Raw genomic sequence first — 19,410 nt, 5'->3', positions numbered from 1 at the left:
TACCTTTTTATAAAGAATCATCAATCCCCCCTATTGAAGCGGGGGTCCGGGGGTCCTCCCCCGGGAAAATTTATATTTCAAGGTGGAAAATGGTGCTATTTAAGCAGTTTTATTATCTAAAAATTGATTACACAGCACTTTATTTGCCCCCGTTTGCCCCCACTTCAAGGTTTCAGAGGGGGGGGGGGGGGTGTAAAATACCCTTGCCCCCCCCCCCCCTTGTTGTTGCGCCCCAGGCTTGTAGCCGTGTCCTTGGCAAATTATTCACCAACGAAAGCCTTAACGTGCGTCTGGCTCGGCGGTTATCAGGCACCACCACCCCTCCTCAAGAAGTTACGAAAAAAAAAAAAAATGGGCAAAATATCAAAGAAGACACGTCGTCTACGTCTTCTACTGTAGACACACGGCAATCTTCAAGTTTATTTTAATATTCAGTAGGCTGGGTCAAAAAAAATAAGATAATAGTGGGAAACGTTTCCTCCTAAATCAATGTACTGAGATAGTATAGAAATTGACGAAATTTAACATTTTTCGTCAATCTGTTTTAATATGAAATAATATTTTATGATCAGTATGGTATTGTTAGTTATGCTTGTGTTAATGTTTAATAATATTAAATATATTACGTCATTATTGACAATCATAAGATGTCTGCCGATATTATTATTTCTCATTTATTAAATCGCGGATCAAAAAGATCTTACTAATATTTATTTATTTTATTTATTAATATTTAGACAGGTTTTAATCAGTTCTCCTGCATCATCCACTATTGGCTGCATGTTACATGCATTTAAGACTCACTCTCACACATTCGTGGGCGTTTACATTAAATATCACGATGGAGGCCTTGCATATTTGATTCGTCTGAAACTATTTCAATAGATGTTTAATAAATATTATCTAGTACCTGCACAAATTGTAGCAACCCAGACTACTGCACTCCCCGCTGTTAAACAGTTTAATTAACGGTTCATTATGTTGTCTGATCATATATAAATTACTTGGTTTTCTGGTGTCATTTAAATAGGCCTACCAGCTTGTTATTCTTTTACACATTTTATATAGTTACAATTTACATTATCTATATGATGTTTGCAGGTATTTGTGATTATTTGCTTACTTTATTGTGAATAAGTCCAGGGCCGCAACTGGGGGGGGGGGGGGGGGGGCGGCAAGCGGGGCATACGCCCCGGGCGCAAAGCTGTGGGGACGCCGAAATCGCTTTCATTGTAATTCCTACTACCTCTGGTAACTGGTAAAAATTTTTTGCATCGAAGTTACAGTAGCACAGAAACTGTTACATGTAGGTATGGAAAATGCTTAAATAGCACCATTTTTCCGTGGGAGGACCCCCGCTTTATTGGTGTGGTATGTGCAAAAAAAGAGGGGGGGGGGGGCGCATGAATCTATTTATGCCCCGGGTGCCAGAGACTCTAGTTGCAGCCCTGAATAAGTCGTAGGGTTGGTTACGTTTTATGTGTGTTCTTTTGTTTTATTTTTACCATGATTCTTAGTTTGAAAACAGGTTGAGTTATTTATTTATTTATTTTTAGCAGTAGTGACCATTTGTATTTTTTCCCCCTTCATTGGAGGCTAATTTTCTAGAAATAACCTAAAAGTATAATAAACAGATGATTTTACTGGTGATTCGGTCGTCAAAGTCTCTGATGTAAAACTGGAGTTTTATTGTTAAGGCAGGCATTTTTCGCAAACAAATCTGAAGGCCTATTAGGCTGCGACAAGATATACCCGCAACAAGCGTTTTCTTTCTTGTGATTGGCGGTCGTTTGCGAGAGAAGTCGTTGCCTTATTTGACCGAGCCACTCAAGATGAGTTTGCTGCCGTGCTGAATTACTGTGCTTGGTCTTGTAACAATCGACATATGCCCGAAAGAAACTCTCCAGATTACAAAACACAGACGATGCTACAGTGTTCTAACTTTCAACTAACCTCGGAATCTTTTCGCGAAATATGCCTGCCTTATACTTATGGTCTAAATTGGTGCATTGCAGGTTATGTCTAATTTAAATCTTCATGATCATTCGTGCACTATTTTGTTGCAAGACAATGCTTTGAAATTGTATACATAAAAATTGAAGGGTAACCTGACTTATTTGAAAACATAAAAAAAATCATCACCCTCAATTCTGTACTTCACAGACAAATAGGTTCAGCATTGCAATTTTTGTTTCTTCGCAGATTGCCTTAAAGTATTTTTTTTTTTTTCAATTGAACAATAACAACTTAACTCACTCACTCAATTAAAAAAAGAAGTGTGTACTTAGAGTTGCAAGAGCCAAAGACAAAAGTTTTAGCTAAGCTCGAATACCTTAAAAACGCACAGACAGCACAGAAAATTACGTGAAAGAAATTAGAACAATATCAAAAAGTGGGCTGACAACGAACATTGTTCTGTTCTCGGTGTAACTGTCTCGTCGTGGTCAGCCAAATGTGTAGCCTAAATTTTGTGCTTCCTTCCACGGCTGTTTGCACATCCATCATCTTTGTCCGTTATTGAGGTTTCTTATAACATGCGTTGTAACTTGCAATGGCTTATGTAAAACAAAAATAATCTTTTTAAATCTATCTTCCCCGCAGCTAGAACCATTGCTGTCACACGCCTACGGAGGTACGTGGACATGACAATAGAGTATAATTGTAAGAGCAGTTTTTTTCTCTCTTATGTATGAAATGTGACTTGGGCTATTATTTTTGAAAGATTTGTGCAATGGGAGTCCATGACTTGATGTAGGCTTTTGGACTTACGCCATTGCTATGTTCATGTTTGCCTGTAGAAGAAAACTACAAAAAACACAATCTAAGCAAAAAATTGCTGTAGTCAGGATATAAACACTATTGTGTTTGTTTCGTCTTTTCGTTTTGCTGTGTATTTATCTCGTTTCAATTGTTGTGCTGAATTTTTTGGGTTCGGTATTTTTGTGCTGTCAACATATGTGTTTTTTTTTTTTTCGTTTTGTGAGTCTTTTTTTTTCTTTTTTTCTTTGTTTGTTGACCATATTCCTGTTTTGGAATATTGTGTGGTGTTTATATCCTGACTACAGCAATTTATTGCTTAATTTGTTTCTGTCATTTGTGTTTTTTGTAGTTTTCTTCTACAGACAAACATGAGCATAGCAATGGCGTATGTACAAAAGCCTACATCAAGTCGTGACTTGGGCTAGTTTGGTTCCGAGGAACAAGGATGTGAGGATTCCTGCGCCAGGCGGCGCGGTGTCGGGGCTCGCCTGATGAAACTCCAGCCGCGGCCAGGATCATCAGGGTCCTTTCCCTCGGAGGCCCCGAGGGCTCTTCTTCTGCCCGCCTGACACAACCTCGGCCGCCCGTTGCATCAGTCGTCGAAGCGGGTCGCTCTTACCCCCCTCTTCCTCGCCCGCACCAGGGCCCGTTCCACAGCGGCGCGGATCACACGTGAACGGAGACGGATTTCCAGGAACATTCCACAATCGCGTATCTGCTGCTAACCACAACGCGCCGAATCGCAAAGAATTTGTATTTCAAGGTTACAAAATATTAATCATAAAATATTTTATGCTTCGGGCTAAGTTTACGTATATATAAATTAAAAAAAAAAAATCCCTTTCGGCACCGCCTACAGTTGTAGGTGGATTTCGAAGTACCTTTTTTTTTATTCTGGAAATATTTTGGAAACTTCTATAAACTTCTGGAAATTTCAAAGAACTTAATGTACATAAAATATTTATTTTATCCAATATTACAAAATTATCGATTAAATATTTGACCATTTTCCATGCAACGAAAATATTAGTAGAACGGGCCTTATAAAGCACCCAAGAACGTAACACAAGTACTATTTTCATTCATCTTCCAACTATATTGCGTTTTGGCTTGCGTGTCCAACGGCGTATTGGAAGAGAAGTATTTCCGAAAACTTTTGAAGGCGCAGACGTTTTGTGCATAAAAGCCCACGATGTTCTGGTTTAGCCTAATATAATATACACACCGTTTTCACTTGTTAAACTTTGACACAGTGAAAGCTAATTAATACCTAAATAATTTTTTTTATTTTTTTAATGATAATTAAGAATTATCCAAAGAAGCCGGGAGTAATTTTATACTGTTGTACAATTTTAAGTTAAGGATTGGTAGCTTCTTGCGATTTGCGTGCTTTATGAGACTGTGAATAAATTGCATTGGTCGCATGTTGCGTAGTTCATAAACCCAGCCGCAACGCTGACCACGTGCGAGTCGGCCGAACGCTGAACCCGAGTCCACAGGACAACAGACCGACGGACGATCTTCCGCAGAAAAAAATAAACGTTATTCTTATCTGCATGCGTCTCTGGTAACTTTCATGTGTACCGCTCGTTCTCACACGCCATGTTGGATTTTTAGTGTTTTTCGTCACGTACTTTTAATTTTTGAGTGATGATTATTCAATTTTAGCTCTATACCTCCCTTGTATTCGTCACAAATATTTTCTACATATATTTACTTCGGTAGCTCAAACTTCGGAGTGTTTCAATGCACGATGGCAAGATGGCGCGTCAGTTCAGAGCATTTCGCTTAAAGGCGATGTCGCGCTAGAAGCACCAGCGAACGTCGCACTTATTATCCCGCCTCACTGACACAGATAAACCCCTGACCAGGAGGGCTCCTAAAGACTTGTTATAATTTAATATTTATTAATTAATCTATACATATAGTTAAGTTTAACCGAAATTTGATCAAGATTGGATTAGTGCGAGATTCCTCTGCCTGTAGATTTCAGTAGCGAAGCACGGGTACAATTGCTAGTCTTTAACAAAAGAGTTTTTTTTGTTGTGTTTTTGTCGTTCACTTAGGTGCAGAGACGGCAAGGCCTACAGCCATGAAATTTGCTACATAGATTCTCCACGAAAGGGATGTGTGCACCTCAAAGCAATCTTTTTTTAAATTTTATTTACCTATTTTTGTTCAATTATTTTGTGTTTTTAAAACACACACTTTTTTTTGTGAATAATGTATAACCTTGCCTTTCGAATAAAGTAGAGAACTAAAAAATTCTTTACGTGTTTTTAACACCATGTTTGTTACCATTTTAAAAAATTAATTTTCAATATTTTTAACTTTTACCTTTTATTCCTTATTTAATTCAATCGTGTGACACGGTTATCATTTCAGTTTTGATACATGTTCAGAATAAATTAATTTTTGTGTGCTATTTTTAAGCTAACTAAAATAATAATAAAAGGTCCACAACATAAATTAACATAATCCATGATAAGTCACACGCTGAGTGTAAACCATTACCTTGATGCCCAATGCTTCACTTTCCTTATTATGTTATGGGCAAGAACACACCAGTTAGTACAGTGTGTGAAAGGTTTCCATCGACGGAAACATAGTACTGCAAGGGCTTGTAGAAATTATTGGAACGTAACTGTTCACATTTGATCTTTATAAGAAGCTTATCTTCACTTATAAGAAAAAGCAAAAGAAAAACGAAATATAAATATTTACTGTTAACTGTGCAACAGTTATTTTAGTAAAGATTGAGCAAACATATTATACGCCACGATGCACATTATCTCTGTGCTACAAGAATAACTGCCATCAAAATATTTACAGTCCATTAGAACAAAAATGTCGAAAGCATTAAGTCAAGATCATGGGCAAAAAACAAATGGTATCTTCTACACGTCATTAGAAACAGTGCTATCTAATGTAAACTGTTTATCAACATACACCATGTTAATGAAATTAAAGTGCTTTTACCACAAGAAACTGCTACTAAACTTATCAGTGCCCCTTATTTTAGGCAGCTGTTTCGAAATAATTTGAGTGTACTGCACACCTGCCAGGCATCTAAGTATTGTTATAAATGGTATACAAGTTTTTTTTTTTCCCCAAAAAATGTAGGGTAAATAGTAATAAAACATGGCAACCATTCTCATTACTTTTGACATGTAGACCAGGGGTAGGAAACTCGAATAGACGGACTTGTGAACTAGGTTGTTTCAGCACCCTGTCACTTGAGACCAGCATAATAGCTCAAATTAAACTGAAAAAGTCACAAAAAAATTTAAACAACCGTTGGTCCTTAATTAATGATGTAGACGAATTGTATAATATTTCCTATAAGTACGAATAATTTTTTGGAAGTTTGTTACATAAATTTAAGTGATGTGTATTAGGCAATGTCTCGTTCACACTGCTGTGTTCCTGGATGTGGGTTAAAAGTTGGGACAAAACATCGGATTCCTGTGTCAGACAATCGCTTAACTGTTTCAAGTAATAGTCACACAAATTTGTCAGAATGCATTTGGCAGTATTTGTTTTGTTAATTACTTTCCCACTATCTTTCATCTTTCAAAGTGAATGCTGTTTGTAGCATCAATAGGTGTAAATTTTTGAGTCTTTTTGTGATTCAAGAGGGGGGGGGGGGAAGCAGCCCTCTTCCCCTTCCCGCCCAAAAAATTTAAAACTTTTAAAGGTCAACGAATGATATTTATAATATTGTTATCAATTATTTTTAACTGTAGCTTATCCAGAGCCAGAATTGTTTTTTTTTATCAGGAAAACATTTAAACTGTTTCATAAAATTTAATTTTTTAATTAATTTTAATTTTTAAAATACACAAAAAAATTGTCCGACATTGACTTGACGCCACAATCTTAATATTCTTTTTGCTGCCAGAAATAGTAGCATTAAGATTCTTGGTTGAAAATGTCAGTAGAGTACTTCTAATCACAACTTGTATCACTTAAAACGACCACGCTCGTGTCATTAGTTCGTCACCCAGCCACCACGGGCGCTAACAGTGCCCTGCAGCTTAGTGTAGGAGTGTTGTCATATAACTTTCTTTACTCTATGATGTAGACTAATAAACTATTTAAAAACAAAATTATTCCTACGCATCACAAAAATTTAAGTGAAATAAAGGTATTAACATATAATTCAAAATAATTTCACTTCAGGAACAAGATTTAGAACTTTGTTTAATTAACAATATCAGGATCAGGGGCGTAGCCGGGGGGGGAGGGGGGTTAGGGGTTCAAACCCCCCCCCTCCCCCCTTAGCACCAAATCTTTAATTAATTTCTTATTCATCACTCAAACAAATTTCATATTAAAATTAATAAAAATTTTACAATTACAATATTTAAATTTAAGTACCGAAAACTGCTAAAATAGCACTATTTTACACCTTAAAATCCAATTTTTTCCGGGGGAGAACCCCCTGACACACCGCTTTAATACGAGGGGGGGGGGGGGGGGGGCATGCTTCTTAATACCCCCCATACACAAATACTGGCTACGCCACTGTCAGGATCCTTGGCATAATTTTTCAAAAATACAAACTTAATTTTCTGCAATAAACAACTGGTTCTACTGCAACTTCTAAGTTGTATACCGGTCTTGGGAAGCACTTTAGGCCATAAGTCTACTACGCTTATTTTTACGTTACAGCCTAAGTTTCGTCAGTCGTATTAGTACTTGCCGTGAATGAGTAATTTTTCATCTAATAGTAATGAACATACCAACATTGTAAGCGCTAAACCTGATTCATGTTTCTTTGAACACTTTTGAAGTCAACCGTCGAGAAAACTCATAATTTAACTGGAAAACATAAATCAATAAATAACCCTTTCACACACTGGTACACAATTACACTAGTTTGGCAATATATTAAAAAAAATTCCTTGACCTAATATATTCATTTTCTTTTTGAAATGGTGGCTGTTATAATTATATTATATTTGCTCATACAGGCTATACATCACACGATTTTACATGACAGCAGGAAATTTATATTTCCAAAAATTTAAGTTTTGTCTTGCTCATAATGCATGCCTACAGATAACTAGTCCAGCGACAACACTATTTAGACATGTGATGTAATTAAATTTACTGAAAGAAATCATTTACCATTTGAGCATGAATCAGCTGTAATAGCATTTCCTGGGACGTTGGTACCCCAATCCATTGAGCCACTATAGAGCTATAGGTGTTATAACACATCAAGCCATTTCAAGCAAAATATTTAGTTTTCATCAATAATAATGAAGTTCTGGGCAAGTCTATGAACGAGTTTGAACGTGCGAAGACAGCTGGGAGAGTATGTACATTGAGTGGGACAGCACATGTGGACAGTTGGGAGAGTACATTGAGTGGGACAGCACATGTGGACAGTTGGGAGTGTATATTGAGTGGGACAGCACATGTGGACAGTTGGGAGTGTATATTGAGTGGGACAGCACATGTGGACAGCAGTTTGCCTACTCTTCTTCCAACACTCCATTTTCCACTAAGCGGTCGCCGGCCTGGGTACTTTACCAGTGTGAACCGCTGAGCTCAGTAGATAAATGCTGGTGAGATAGTTCACAATCACTCAGTTATCATTTTACTCAAGAACAGGTAGCGGTAAGAAGCAAAAACTATAAATTTGTAGAACTGTATCACGAAAATGATTGTTTATGTATTATTAACATGTACACTAACCCAATGAGGATATCACTTTTTCCCTTCAAAACTCTTCTAAAGATTCCCATCTCTCTTGCAACAATGCATTTGCACAACTTTTCAAACATATTCTCAGAGCACGATGACAAACACGATTGAGCATTGTAAGCTGGAAGCCACTTCTGCACTTAAACATCCCATTCTGCAATTCTGTGTGTGGACACCTACTCTACCATGCGCAGAATAGGTGAGTAGTCAGGAGAGTTCACGTGCCCTAGTTGCTATCCTTTTCACTCTGTGTGTGTAGTCGCACCTTAGCAGAACAGCTGCAACATCTGGCAAGTGTACCAGACGAGAGAGCACTTGCACAACCAGCCTGGCAAGTCAAATAGTTACAGAAATATACTGCAAGCAACAATGTTGCCAGCCAAGAGGAAACCACTCAGTAATAGAACCGCTACGTCTGTCAACAATCTGCATACCATGCCAACTAAATTTAAAAAATATATATAAAAAAGTCAAAGCAGTCTGTTTAACATGCAACTATTCAGAGTGTACTCTGGTGCAACGAAGAGGTCAGATATGTAAAATCTCGTCTTCGTGATTCATGTTCGAATCCTGAACATAAAAAAAATGAGCAAGACATGATTGATTATGATTTGGGCTGAAATGACATGCCATGCCTGACTGAACAAGCTCGTGGCTGCTAGCGAACTAAAGGCGCTATGAACAATTTAGTTTATAACTTCGTTAATAGGTGGCGTTGCCTTGAATTTGTAATGCGCTATCGTTTGGTGCGTCCGTCATGTCTTGCCTAGGGTTACCTGCCTTCCCACATGATGAAGCTGAAGATTGGCATCCTGGTTTTGCTGATACGTTGTCTTCCTGCACCAACATCGGCCAATCAATGGACTTATAAAATAAAAAAATTTCCCACTTTTTAAGTGTATGTCCTACAGATTTGAAAATCCTTAGTGATGATCCTTATATTATGATGTGTTTAGCCCAGGCAAAGCAGAGTTCTTCAGCTTGTATATTATAAATTACAAATACGCCAGAGTGACGTGCTATATTGTGATGGTGATGTGGTCGTTCCAGACGACCTAAGTTTAAAAATTGACCTGGCCATCTTAATTTAGGCTGGTCTTGGTTTTTTGTGTTCACACCAGGCAAATGCAAAGCAAGTTAGTTACAGAACAAAATTTTTTTCTAAGGGAATGGAAATTTTTTTTACAATACATAACAGGGTTTCAATGTAGTAGGCTACATAAAATTAAATTATAGATTTTAAAATTTTAATGCAAAGAAAAGAAACAGAATAAACTATAAAATCAAATAATGCAATCCCATTAGTTCTATTATTTACTTTTATTTTACACATTTTCAATATAACAAAGCCCGTTGGCAAAAGCACAATACACAAAGCAATACTTCGCTGTCTTCTTTTATACATTAAAAATTTATATATATATATATTCACAGAACCTGTTCAGTAAATTAACACAAGTAAGAAAATGAAACACATTTCTACATAACAACATTGTACAGATGCATTAATTTCCTAAAGGACTGACACCTAAAATTATTACATTCTCTTCATTCGGTTATACATACATGTAGCTCCAAGAAAATACGAGAATAGCGATAAACGTTTCACTTCATACATACAATGGAAGATGCAACAGACTGCTGAGATGAACTGCGATAGTTCAGTTAACTTCATCTATAACATACCAGGTTCCACAGCTTACCAACTCAAAAACGAAATTGAGGAACGTCTTAGTGCACAGCACCGCAAGTTCAGCAAGAAAGTGAAAAAAATTATTTCTGATGACTTGTTCAAAATTTGGATTATAATTCCTAGTTCAATGCTAATGTTAATATAACACAACATAATAGATAAGCATTGGTCAATATATCTCCCACCTCTGGCTAAAAACTGGAAGTAGATAAGGGGCAAACGTTTTCAGTCAATGGAAACATAGAGTAATGGCAACAAACTGTATACACTTGGCTCTAAGAAGCCATCTATTATACGATCCGCTACTTGCATCATCCTTAGTTTATATATATTTCAGCTTAAGCAACATTTTTTCAATGGTAAATGCTCATTTTTAATGTATCAGTTCTCTTATTAAACCAATCATTAACTCCATTGCACTGCCTGGGAAATTTTCAGCACAGCTAAAGGTTGACTATTTATTTTTACCCATCTAGAAGCGCCAACTTAAAAATTGACGCATTAAGCACCTGGTGTTTTTCTGTGATGAATAGCAGCCTTACTCACATTATGGTGCCCTAGGACTGTTAGTATGTACTTTTATCTCTGTGTGATAGCTGGATAGGTACGACTATTTCAGCCAACTCTTGAATTACCTCCTCACTAAATAACCAGCTAATTATTTAACCTTGGCCCAATTATGAACTTGTCTGTAAACATGGCATGTAGTAAATTGCAAGCAACACCCTATTTTAATAGAACACAAAATTCCACAAAAGCATGTCTTAAAATTGAGAAAACTGCAAAAACCCCAATTCCACGCTGTAAATATTTTATTTAAATTTAAAAATTACAATCCTCCAAACCCTTTCTGCACTGAAACACTGAAAAACAAGAGCCATAAATTTTTAAATATCAAAACATATTCGTGAAACATATGTTCTACTTGCAAACAAGCCATTCAATGTTCAGCTTGTAGAGAGAGAGAGAGAGAGAGAGAGAGAGAGCGAGGAAACACGTAATGCTAAAGTCCACCCTCCCTTATTATTATTCTGCAGATTAGCTGCTTCTTGGAAATAAGGCAAATAATAACTAAATGAAAGGTTTTTTTTTTTTAGGTGAGGTCAGCTAGATTAACTACTATAAGTATTACATATTATTAAAATAGCTCACCTCACATAACCAACCTTTCACCAAGATATTATTTACCTTATTTCCAAGAACCAACTAGCCACAAGCACTATCCACGGAGAACCAACACGTCACCCAAATCATCACTTTAAAATCTTCCAATCCACATACGTGGAAAAACTTTTTCTCTGCAGGTGATGCTTTTACAAACACTATTATTTACTGTACTGAAGACCAAGATCATGCTTTTTCGTACCCCTTTGAGATCTTAAATTGGATTGTGTCTTTACAACCTACCACATCACAAATTCAACTAGTCTACACAAGCACCACACAGGTGACAAGCCAGGTCGCCTGATACAGTCTGCGCATTCAAAATCCGCCCGGCAGCTCTGTGTATTTAGTCAACTACCTACATTGACAGTTTATTAAATTTAAATATACATATTTCCAAATACATGACACCCATCAATACAAAAATGTTAAGAAACAATCTAGTAAACCAGTTCTGAAGTTTACATCAAAATTTGGAGTTAACTGCTTTCAATTAATACCTTGGGTTGAGGACAAAATGATATAAAACAGGAGTAAATGAATAGTTATAATTTTTTCAATGGCAAAAAAAATGGCATCTTCTCAAATGAAACGTTGCCTCCACACCACAGAGGCCAATCAATCCTCCCAGCACCATCATGAGCTGTCTTTCCTTCACCTTTCATTTTAAATCCTTTGATAGAGCATCCGATCTACAGTTCTGATTGCTATTAAAACCACTACTGTACTTTCAAAGTCAATATTTGGTTCATTTTCAAAGCCTCAGAACTACAACTCAAAATTTATTTAATTAAATATATAAATTTAAAAAAATTACATTTATTTTGTACTGGACTCGTCAGCAGTTGTACATTGAAACACACATCTCCGCGTGTAGCTCCGAGCCTTGTTCCCTCACTTGAGCTGGCAAGCTGCGCTCCGTCTGGATTGTGTGAACTTTCCCCACATGAGCACTCCAACTCAACACAAAAACCAGCAATACTTTTTATTTCTTTGTTTACTTTTTTAACTTTTTCAGCAAACACTTAATTAACTACAGGCAAGAACATTCATTCGATATCAGTTCACAAACACACACTAACATACGTAGATCCCTTTTTCACCCGTCAAACGAGGATTTTGGTCCAGCTCCATACAATCTTGTTGCACATTCAGATTCTAACGTGAAATTAAAAAATTGCCTTCCTTTGAAGAATGCACCCTCTACCATCTGAACTGCCAAAACACCAATAAAGCAAACGTGTCAACGTGTCACATTGTAACACAGGCAAGCATCACAGTTCCAATTTCAGCACACCAGTAATTACCCAACAGCTGTGAACTTTACACGTGATACAGACTGGAAGTTAAAATATCCACTTACAAATTTGAATACACCTAAAAAACAAGACATTTCATTTCAAGTATCAACTACATATATGCATTTACATTACCATGCTGCACTTAACCAACATAAGTGTGACTATTTTATAAAATATTTTCAAGAAAGGTGACAAGTTTATTTGTAAAATTTAATGTTCAATATTACAAAAAATGCTCCCTAGGTATCCTGAAATTATGCTACATATTTATTTTCAACCTCTAAAAACTATTGAAATAGTAATTCAAAGTTATTAAAAATATGTAAAAGATGTGTGTGGGTAACTATGGTACAGCACCCTAAACTTTATAAACTACAAGGGCTAACAGATAAAATACAGCAAGGGATGAAATTTACTGAAAAGTAAATTACACAAAATCTCTCACTGCTGAAGTTGCAGCGGAATTAAAGAAAGAAATCACAACACACTGCGTTGGAACAAGCAACTGCAAGAAATAATTACATTTCTCAAAATTATTATAATTATTATTATGTATGTACGTGTTTTTCAGGCATATACAATCTTACAAGTTTTAGGTTCCCTACGTTTTTAATTTAAAAAAAAATTGTGTTTGCTGCCAACAGACGTCCACCACACACACATCAAGCACTGCATTTTTATTCAATCCATGGCTTAAATTTCCAACATAAAAAAAACCTCGGCACTTACTATTTTCACCAACATTTTCTCAAATACAAAATTTCATCAATAACTAAGAACACAGCCAAAGATTCCACTTAGAATATTTCTTGTTTTCACTTAAATAGTTTCCAAGTATAAACACAGCACAGTCAACAACTCTTTTCGATTTTGTCTTAGATACGGAGTGATAAATGTTTAAACACATCTTCACACACACTCGTACTGCTGCCTTTCGTACCTTCATTTGTAAAGCTACACTGCTAGATTTGTAGAAGTCACAAATCACTGTTTCACACAACCGTTTCCATTCGGCAAGAGAACATATATTTTCAGTAGGAGCCACAATTATTGATAAGGTTACGTCATGAATATAAAATTATCCTAGACGAGTAGAATGGACTTGTATGTTCACATTAGTAAACCCATGCAGTATAACTCTTTATTAGTTATCATACTTGTACGGAAGGAATAATTAATTATATTTTCTACAATTGTAATTGTTTGCTAGTTAACTATTACGACAACAGCTACGCAGTAAGAGCGCAAGCCCCGTGAAGCGCGCTCAGCATTTGCATTGTGCGTGATGTACACTGCAACCTTCAATTCTCCAGTTCGCATCAAATATGGATCTACCTTCTACACTTGGTAGCACGTTCAATAATTACATACAAAATAAATAAATAACTTTAGTTTTCATAATTACATACATCGTCCTACGCCAAACTTATAAACACATGATACATTAGTTTAAGTTTAAATATACAAAGACAGCTCTGAAATACAAAATACTATAAGCTTATTATTTTATCACTTACTATAATGGGTAACTGAATCCATTTTCAAAATTTTCACAATTAACACAAACTATGCACCAATATTGTCTTTATTATTATTTTCAGGCTATGTCTGTTAAATGAGGAATGTAAAAGACTTTTGTTAGAACCAGTAAACTGACATTCCTCAAACCAGAAGCACCTTTATTGTAAACACATGCAAACACTTGAATACTCAAGTATCATGCTATTGAAACAAAATGCAAATTAAAAAGCATTTACATTATTCATAACCCTAAGACTCATTCCAGCCATATGCCCAGACTATGTTGAAACTGAACTTCAATGAAATTAAAGGATAACTTCTTAAAACAAATCAAGGGAGATATTTGAGATACAGGCTTCGACTAGCACAAGCCAGAATAGCAGCATTAAATAAAGCGGCAGTAACATTTCAGAAGTTACAAATAAAAATGAAATGCTTTTCTACACATTAAGTAAAATGAAATTAAGAAATATGTATTTGTGACTATTTAACCCCTCCATCATGAATGAAATTCACAGTACACAACTATTAAATACTGACAACTGCCCAGGTAAAAATGCCACAGTATGCCAACTCATTTTCTTTTTACGTTATAAAAGGCATTTTACAAATGTTAAAATTAGAAAAATGTAACAAATTTTCCAGCATATAAGACAAGATTTTGATGCAAGGCTGAAAAATTAAAAGCTGCTTCTTGTATGACATGATATTGTGCGACAGTACATCTAAATGCAGCAGACATACGAGGGTAGTAAAAGAGTAATTTTTAAAATGCCTTGACACTAAGTGCCTTCTTGTCATATGAAGGTGCAAACATATTTTCCAATTTTTATTACTGAAAAGTTAACTTCGTCTTATATTCTCTGTTGTCTTATATGCGAAAGCTATGGTAAGAACAAAAAAAAAAAAATCTTTCAATAGAATGTTTTGTATTAACAAAACAAGCTTACAAACATGCAGAAAATTTTTTCTTTAAAAGTAAAAACATAGAACATTGTACTGTTTGTGTCTTTTTATGCCTTAAACCCCAACAATGGCATTCCAATTTTAAAGCAAACACAAGATAGCCAATCAAAGTTTGTCTAAGGTTACGAGTGTTATGACTAGAGACGTGCATATTTTGCAAATGCAATAAAACAAATCTTTATGCTCATTTTATTACTTTTGTGATGATCAACACCAATTCAACCATTTACCAAGAAATTACTTTTTTCAATTTTCACGTGATAAATGACACCATTCTCATTAAATGGTATGTGTGTGTCAATGTTTCGCCATAATAATTCACAGTGCTACAACTGACAAACATAGGAAACAACACTGAAGTTTATCGATCGCTAACAGGACACTTTTATAGAGTACGGTATAGCAAACCGTGACGATTAAGCTCATTACATGAAGAAGACTGTAACTTCTCTAGAGACCAGTCACACAACATTCAGTTCTCGGCTCACAAATTAAACCTAACCGACAATGTTCGGACGAAGCAGATGGAGTGAAATACACTGTCAGCAAATTTAAAAACAAAACTTAAACATTTGAAAACTTAAGCATTTGTATGCCAGAAAAAAAAAAGAAGAAAAAAAAGGAAAGTCAGAAATGTCCACTGTTCCACTGCCGGTTATTGTTTTTGAGAGAAATAAAAATTTTAAGGAAAAATATAATATAATTCTACAATAAAATAACTTCACAAATTACATGTCTCTAGTTATGACATCTTACATAAACCACTAACATACCTGTTACATTTGTATTGTATATTATTTTTGTGCGAGAACACAATTTTTTTTTACTGAATATATGCTAGAAAAAGAGAATGTTTTTGAGCAATGAAATGAGGAACATTTGAAAGAATTCCTCAAAACCTACACACTTTTCTGAAGTGCTTTTAGGCCACCTATAAATTCTTCAAACCTGACAGTGTTACAATCAAAACTTTATAATAACTCAAATCCTAATTGCACGTTCAGCTATGAAATACATTCTATGTTAAACTCTTAAAAACATTATCAGTACTTCAAGTAGTAGGCAGAATGCCTTCTGTTGAATTGCTACAATTATAAGTAAAAGGAATTTTCACATTTTAGTCATTTTAAGGAGGTTTGTCCCATCCTAGATTGTTATTTTATATTTTTGTTGAACTGTTGAAAACTACAAACATGTAGACTTTTTGAATGTCTTAACTCTCACTATAGACAGACAAACACACACAAAACTTTTTGCATTATTAGCAGTCAGTTACATTTTCTAGGTTATACCACAGTATCTATACAAAAATCAAATGGATCACAAAACTAAAACTTTTTAGTTTTAAAGAAAGTCGCTACTGGCTATTCTACTTCACAACATAATTTTCATTGACTTACAGAAAAAATTTTCTAATTTGCTTGGTTGTCTAAATCCTTACATTTATGAGAATTTAAAAATCTAAGTAGAATAAATACATTTTTCTGAAACAAATAAAATAAAATGAAACTATATTACGAAGTAGCCACTAGCATTATCTTTTAACCTAAAAATTTGCAGTCTTGAAATACATGGAACTCCAAATGGTGGACTGCATTAAAACTCTATAAATGTAACTATTTTTTAGATAACTATGCAAAAAGTTCATAACATTTTTTTTTCATTTTGGGATCATTAAACCTCTCAAAAAGTTTACATATTTAACAGTGTTTAACATAAATATGAAATAATGACCTGAAACAGAAAAAATCTCAATTCAAGCATTTCAGGCACAGGATGTCTACAGGATAGTAGAAATAATTTTTTTTTATAAAACTTTGACCTTCCACACATTTCTGTAATCGCTAATAAACTGAGATCTATGTTGCAAATCATTGCCAATTATGAGCAACATTGTAAATAGTGGCTTTCCACTGCTTTGTTCGCATAGACTGTACTTTTTACAACTACTGCAATAAAACATAAACTTGGCGTTCCTGTTACCAGAAGTAATACTCGAGTTACTGGAACTTCATCTTTCTACTAGCGTGTGAACTACATCTTCTGCACCATGTAAAAGGAGCACATGGACTGGAATTGGAATCTGGTAATTTTTTTAACTCAGGTTATGCACAACAAAATATGTTGTTTGCAGGGAAATATGTATAATATTTAAAAGAAGACTTTTACTAACAAACAATTTCAATAAAATAGAAAAAAATTAGAAAACTATTTTTTCATCTAATATAACTCTCATTTTACATAAATAAATAATTCAGAAATCAAACTTTATGCACCTAATACAGTGACCCATCATTATAAAGTACCTCACTATAAAGGATTTCTCACTTTAAAGTATGTATTTCCGGGTCATGGCAAGATGTTGTACATCTAGCAACAGTTCAGTATAAAATACTTTCATTATTAAGTACCAAAAAGTTCGGTTTTTTCCAGGTACATTGTAATAAGATTTCGCTGTATTTATCATCTATGAAAGGTTATAAATTAAACAAATGCATTCCTGTGTTCAGGAGTTAAGAATAGTTCCCTTTCTACACTCTACGGTCACAATTATTTCATTTCTACAACCACTACACCTCTGGGTGCAAAAATTGCAGGAAGTACAGCCCATGTGAAAAAAAATCCTGTATGATGTTCTGCTATTTGTGCCTATTAAAACCTTGGAGACATCCTGCTAGAGTTGACTGGGAAGTAAACAGCTAGACGAACCCGCACCACAGGGACTGCAACTGGGCAAACGAGACGGCGGTAGGCCAAGGGAAACAACTAGACGTACGTGATGCGCCGCTGGGCCCCCTCGCTTACTCCCTGGTCGGCCGCGACTCATGTCACGCACTCGTCTCCTGCTCCCCCCACCCCTCGCTGTCGTACTCGCTCTCCGACGCGGAGTCGGAGTCGGAGAACTCGACGGCCAGCCGGCGGGCCAGGATGGAGGCCACGTCGTGCGGCACGCAGGCGCGGTCCACTTCCTTCTGCTCTATCTTCTTCACGTGTCGCAGCGTGATGCCTGTCACACGACACCGCTCCACGTTACACTACAGCTCAGTGCTGAATAGACGTGTGCCAGAGCAAGGGGTAGTGTGGAAGGGGTTGGGGGGAGGGGGAGGGGGAGGGAGGGAGAGAGGGAGGGAGAGGGAGAGAGAGAAAGAGAAAGAGAAAGAGAGAGAAAGAGAGAGAGAAAGAGAGAGAAAGAGAGAGAAAGAGAGAAAGAGAGAAAGGGAGAGAGAGAGAAAGATAAAAACCCACTTGCATTAAAGGATCCAGGGCCGTAAAAGACAAAATCAGGGCATACCAACCGGATTTTTAAAGTGCCCAAACTAGAGAAATCTGTTGGTGCAATTTTATTAGCTCAATCATCACTCCAATTCCTAGGGCCACGATTATATGGTGAATCGTGAAATCGCGAAATTTTCCGTGAATTTATATGGAAAATGCGAAAAAAGCGATTTTAAGAAAAACCTCTAAATAACACCGAAATTACACAATACAAGTCTGCTATATTTTAATGTGAAAAGCTTGATAGTCAAGACTTGCCCGGGCCCTGGTTGATAAGCTGGAAGAATTTCCTGCCTTGCATTTCTACGTGCTTCCTCTAATCAGCTTTAGGGCGCCATCTGGTCAGCGTGTGTGTTAGTGAAGCGGGATGATAGGAGTGATGCTCAATGGTAGTTATAGCGCGGTAAAATATCTAAGTGCAAGGCTCTGAACTGGCGCGCAGTCATCTCGTTCCCGTCAGATAACTGTGAAATTTGAGCGGTGACCGTAACATTATATGGCGGGGAAAAAAATGTTAAATGTGTAATGCATTTCCCTCTGATATTTTCAAGAAATTTGTAACAGGTTTATTACACCTAAAACTTTGAAGACATGCCTTTTAGCCATTTTATCTCCTCTAAATCCTCTTGATCCGATATCAAAAGAACCAGTTGGGCATTAAGGGGCCCGCCTCGTCAGGGGTGAATGTGTGTTAGTGAGGCGGGATGATAAGCGCGACGCTCGCTGGTGCTTCCAGCGCGGTATAGCCTCTAAGCGCAAGTCTCTGAACTGGCGCGCATTCGTCTCGTCGTCACAGGATATCTGTGAAATTTGAGCGGTGACCGTAACATTATATGGCGGAGAAATGAAGATAAAGGTGTAATGCAAGCCCCTTAAGTGCTTTCAAGAATCAGTACTGATTGTTTTATGCCTAAAAATTACTCTGAAAACACACGTTTTAGGTAGGGTTGTGCGAATGTTCGGTATACCGATACCGAAATCGAAATTTTGCTACTTTCATTTTCGATTTCGGTA

At 36.3% G+C, this 19,410-nt stretch overlaps 1 protein-coding gene across 1 annotated transcript in view; it reads right to left on the bottom strand.

Annotated features, from left to right (window-relative positions):
* Positions 1 to 9,776: 9,776 nt before the first annotated feature.
* The window catches only part of LOC134543196 (actin-binding protein WASF3-like), a 47,976-nt gene continuing 38,342 nt past the window's right edge, over positions 9,777 to 19,410 (bottom strand). The window contains 1 exon segment of the mRNA XM_063388098.1: positions 9,777 to 18,127. Within this exon segment, the coding sequence (XP_063244168.1) occupies positions 17,949 to 18,127 (179 nt within the window). The 3' untranslated portion in view covers positions 9,777 to 17,948.

The sequence above is a fragment of the Bacillus rossius genome (genome assembly GCF_032445375.1).
Source record: "Bacillus rossius redtenbacheri isolate Brsri chromosome 9 unlocalized genomic scaffold, Brsri_v3 Brsri_v3_scf9_2, whole genome shotgun sequence".
In the NCBI taxonomy this organism is placed as follows: Eukaryota; Metazoa; Arthropoda; class Insecta; order Phasmatodea; family Bacillidae; genus Bacillus; species Bacillus rossius.
The sequence above is the reverse complement of the archived record's forward strand: the minus strand, read 5'-3'. Positions and strand labels throughout refer to the sequence as shown.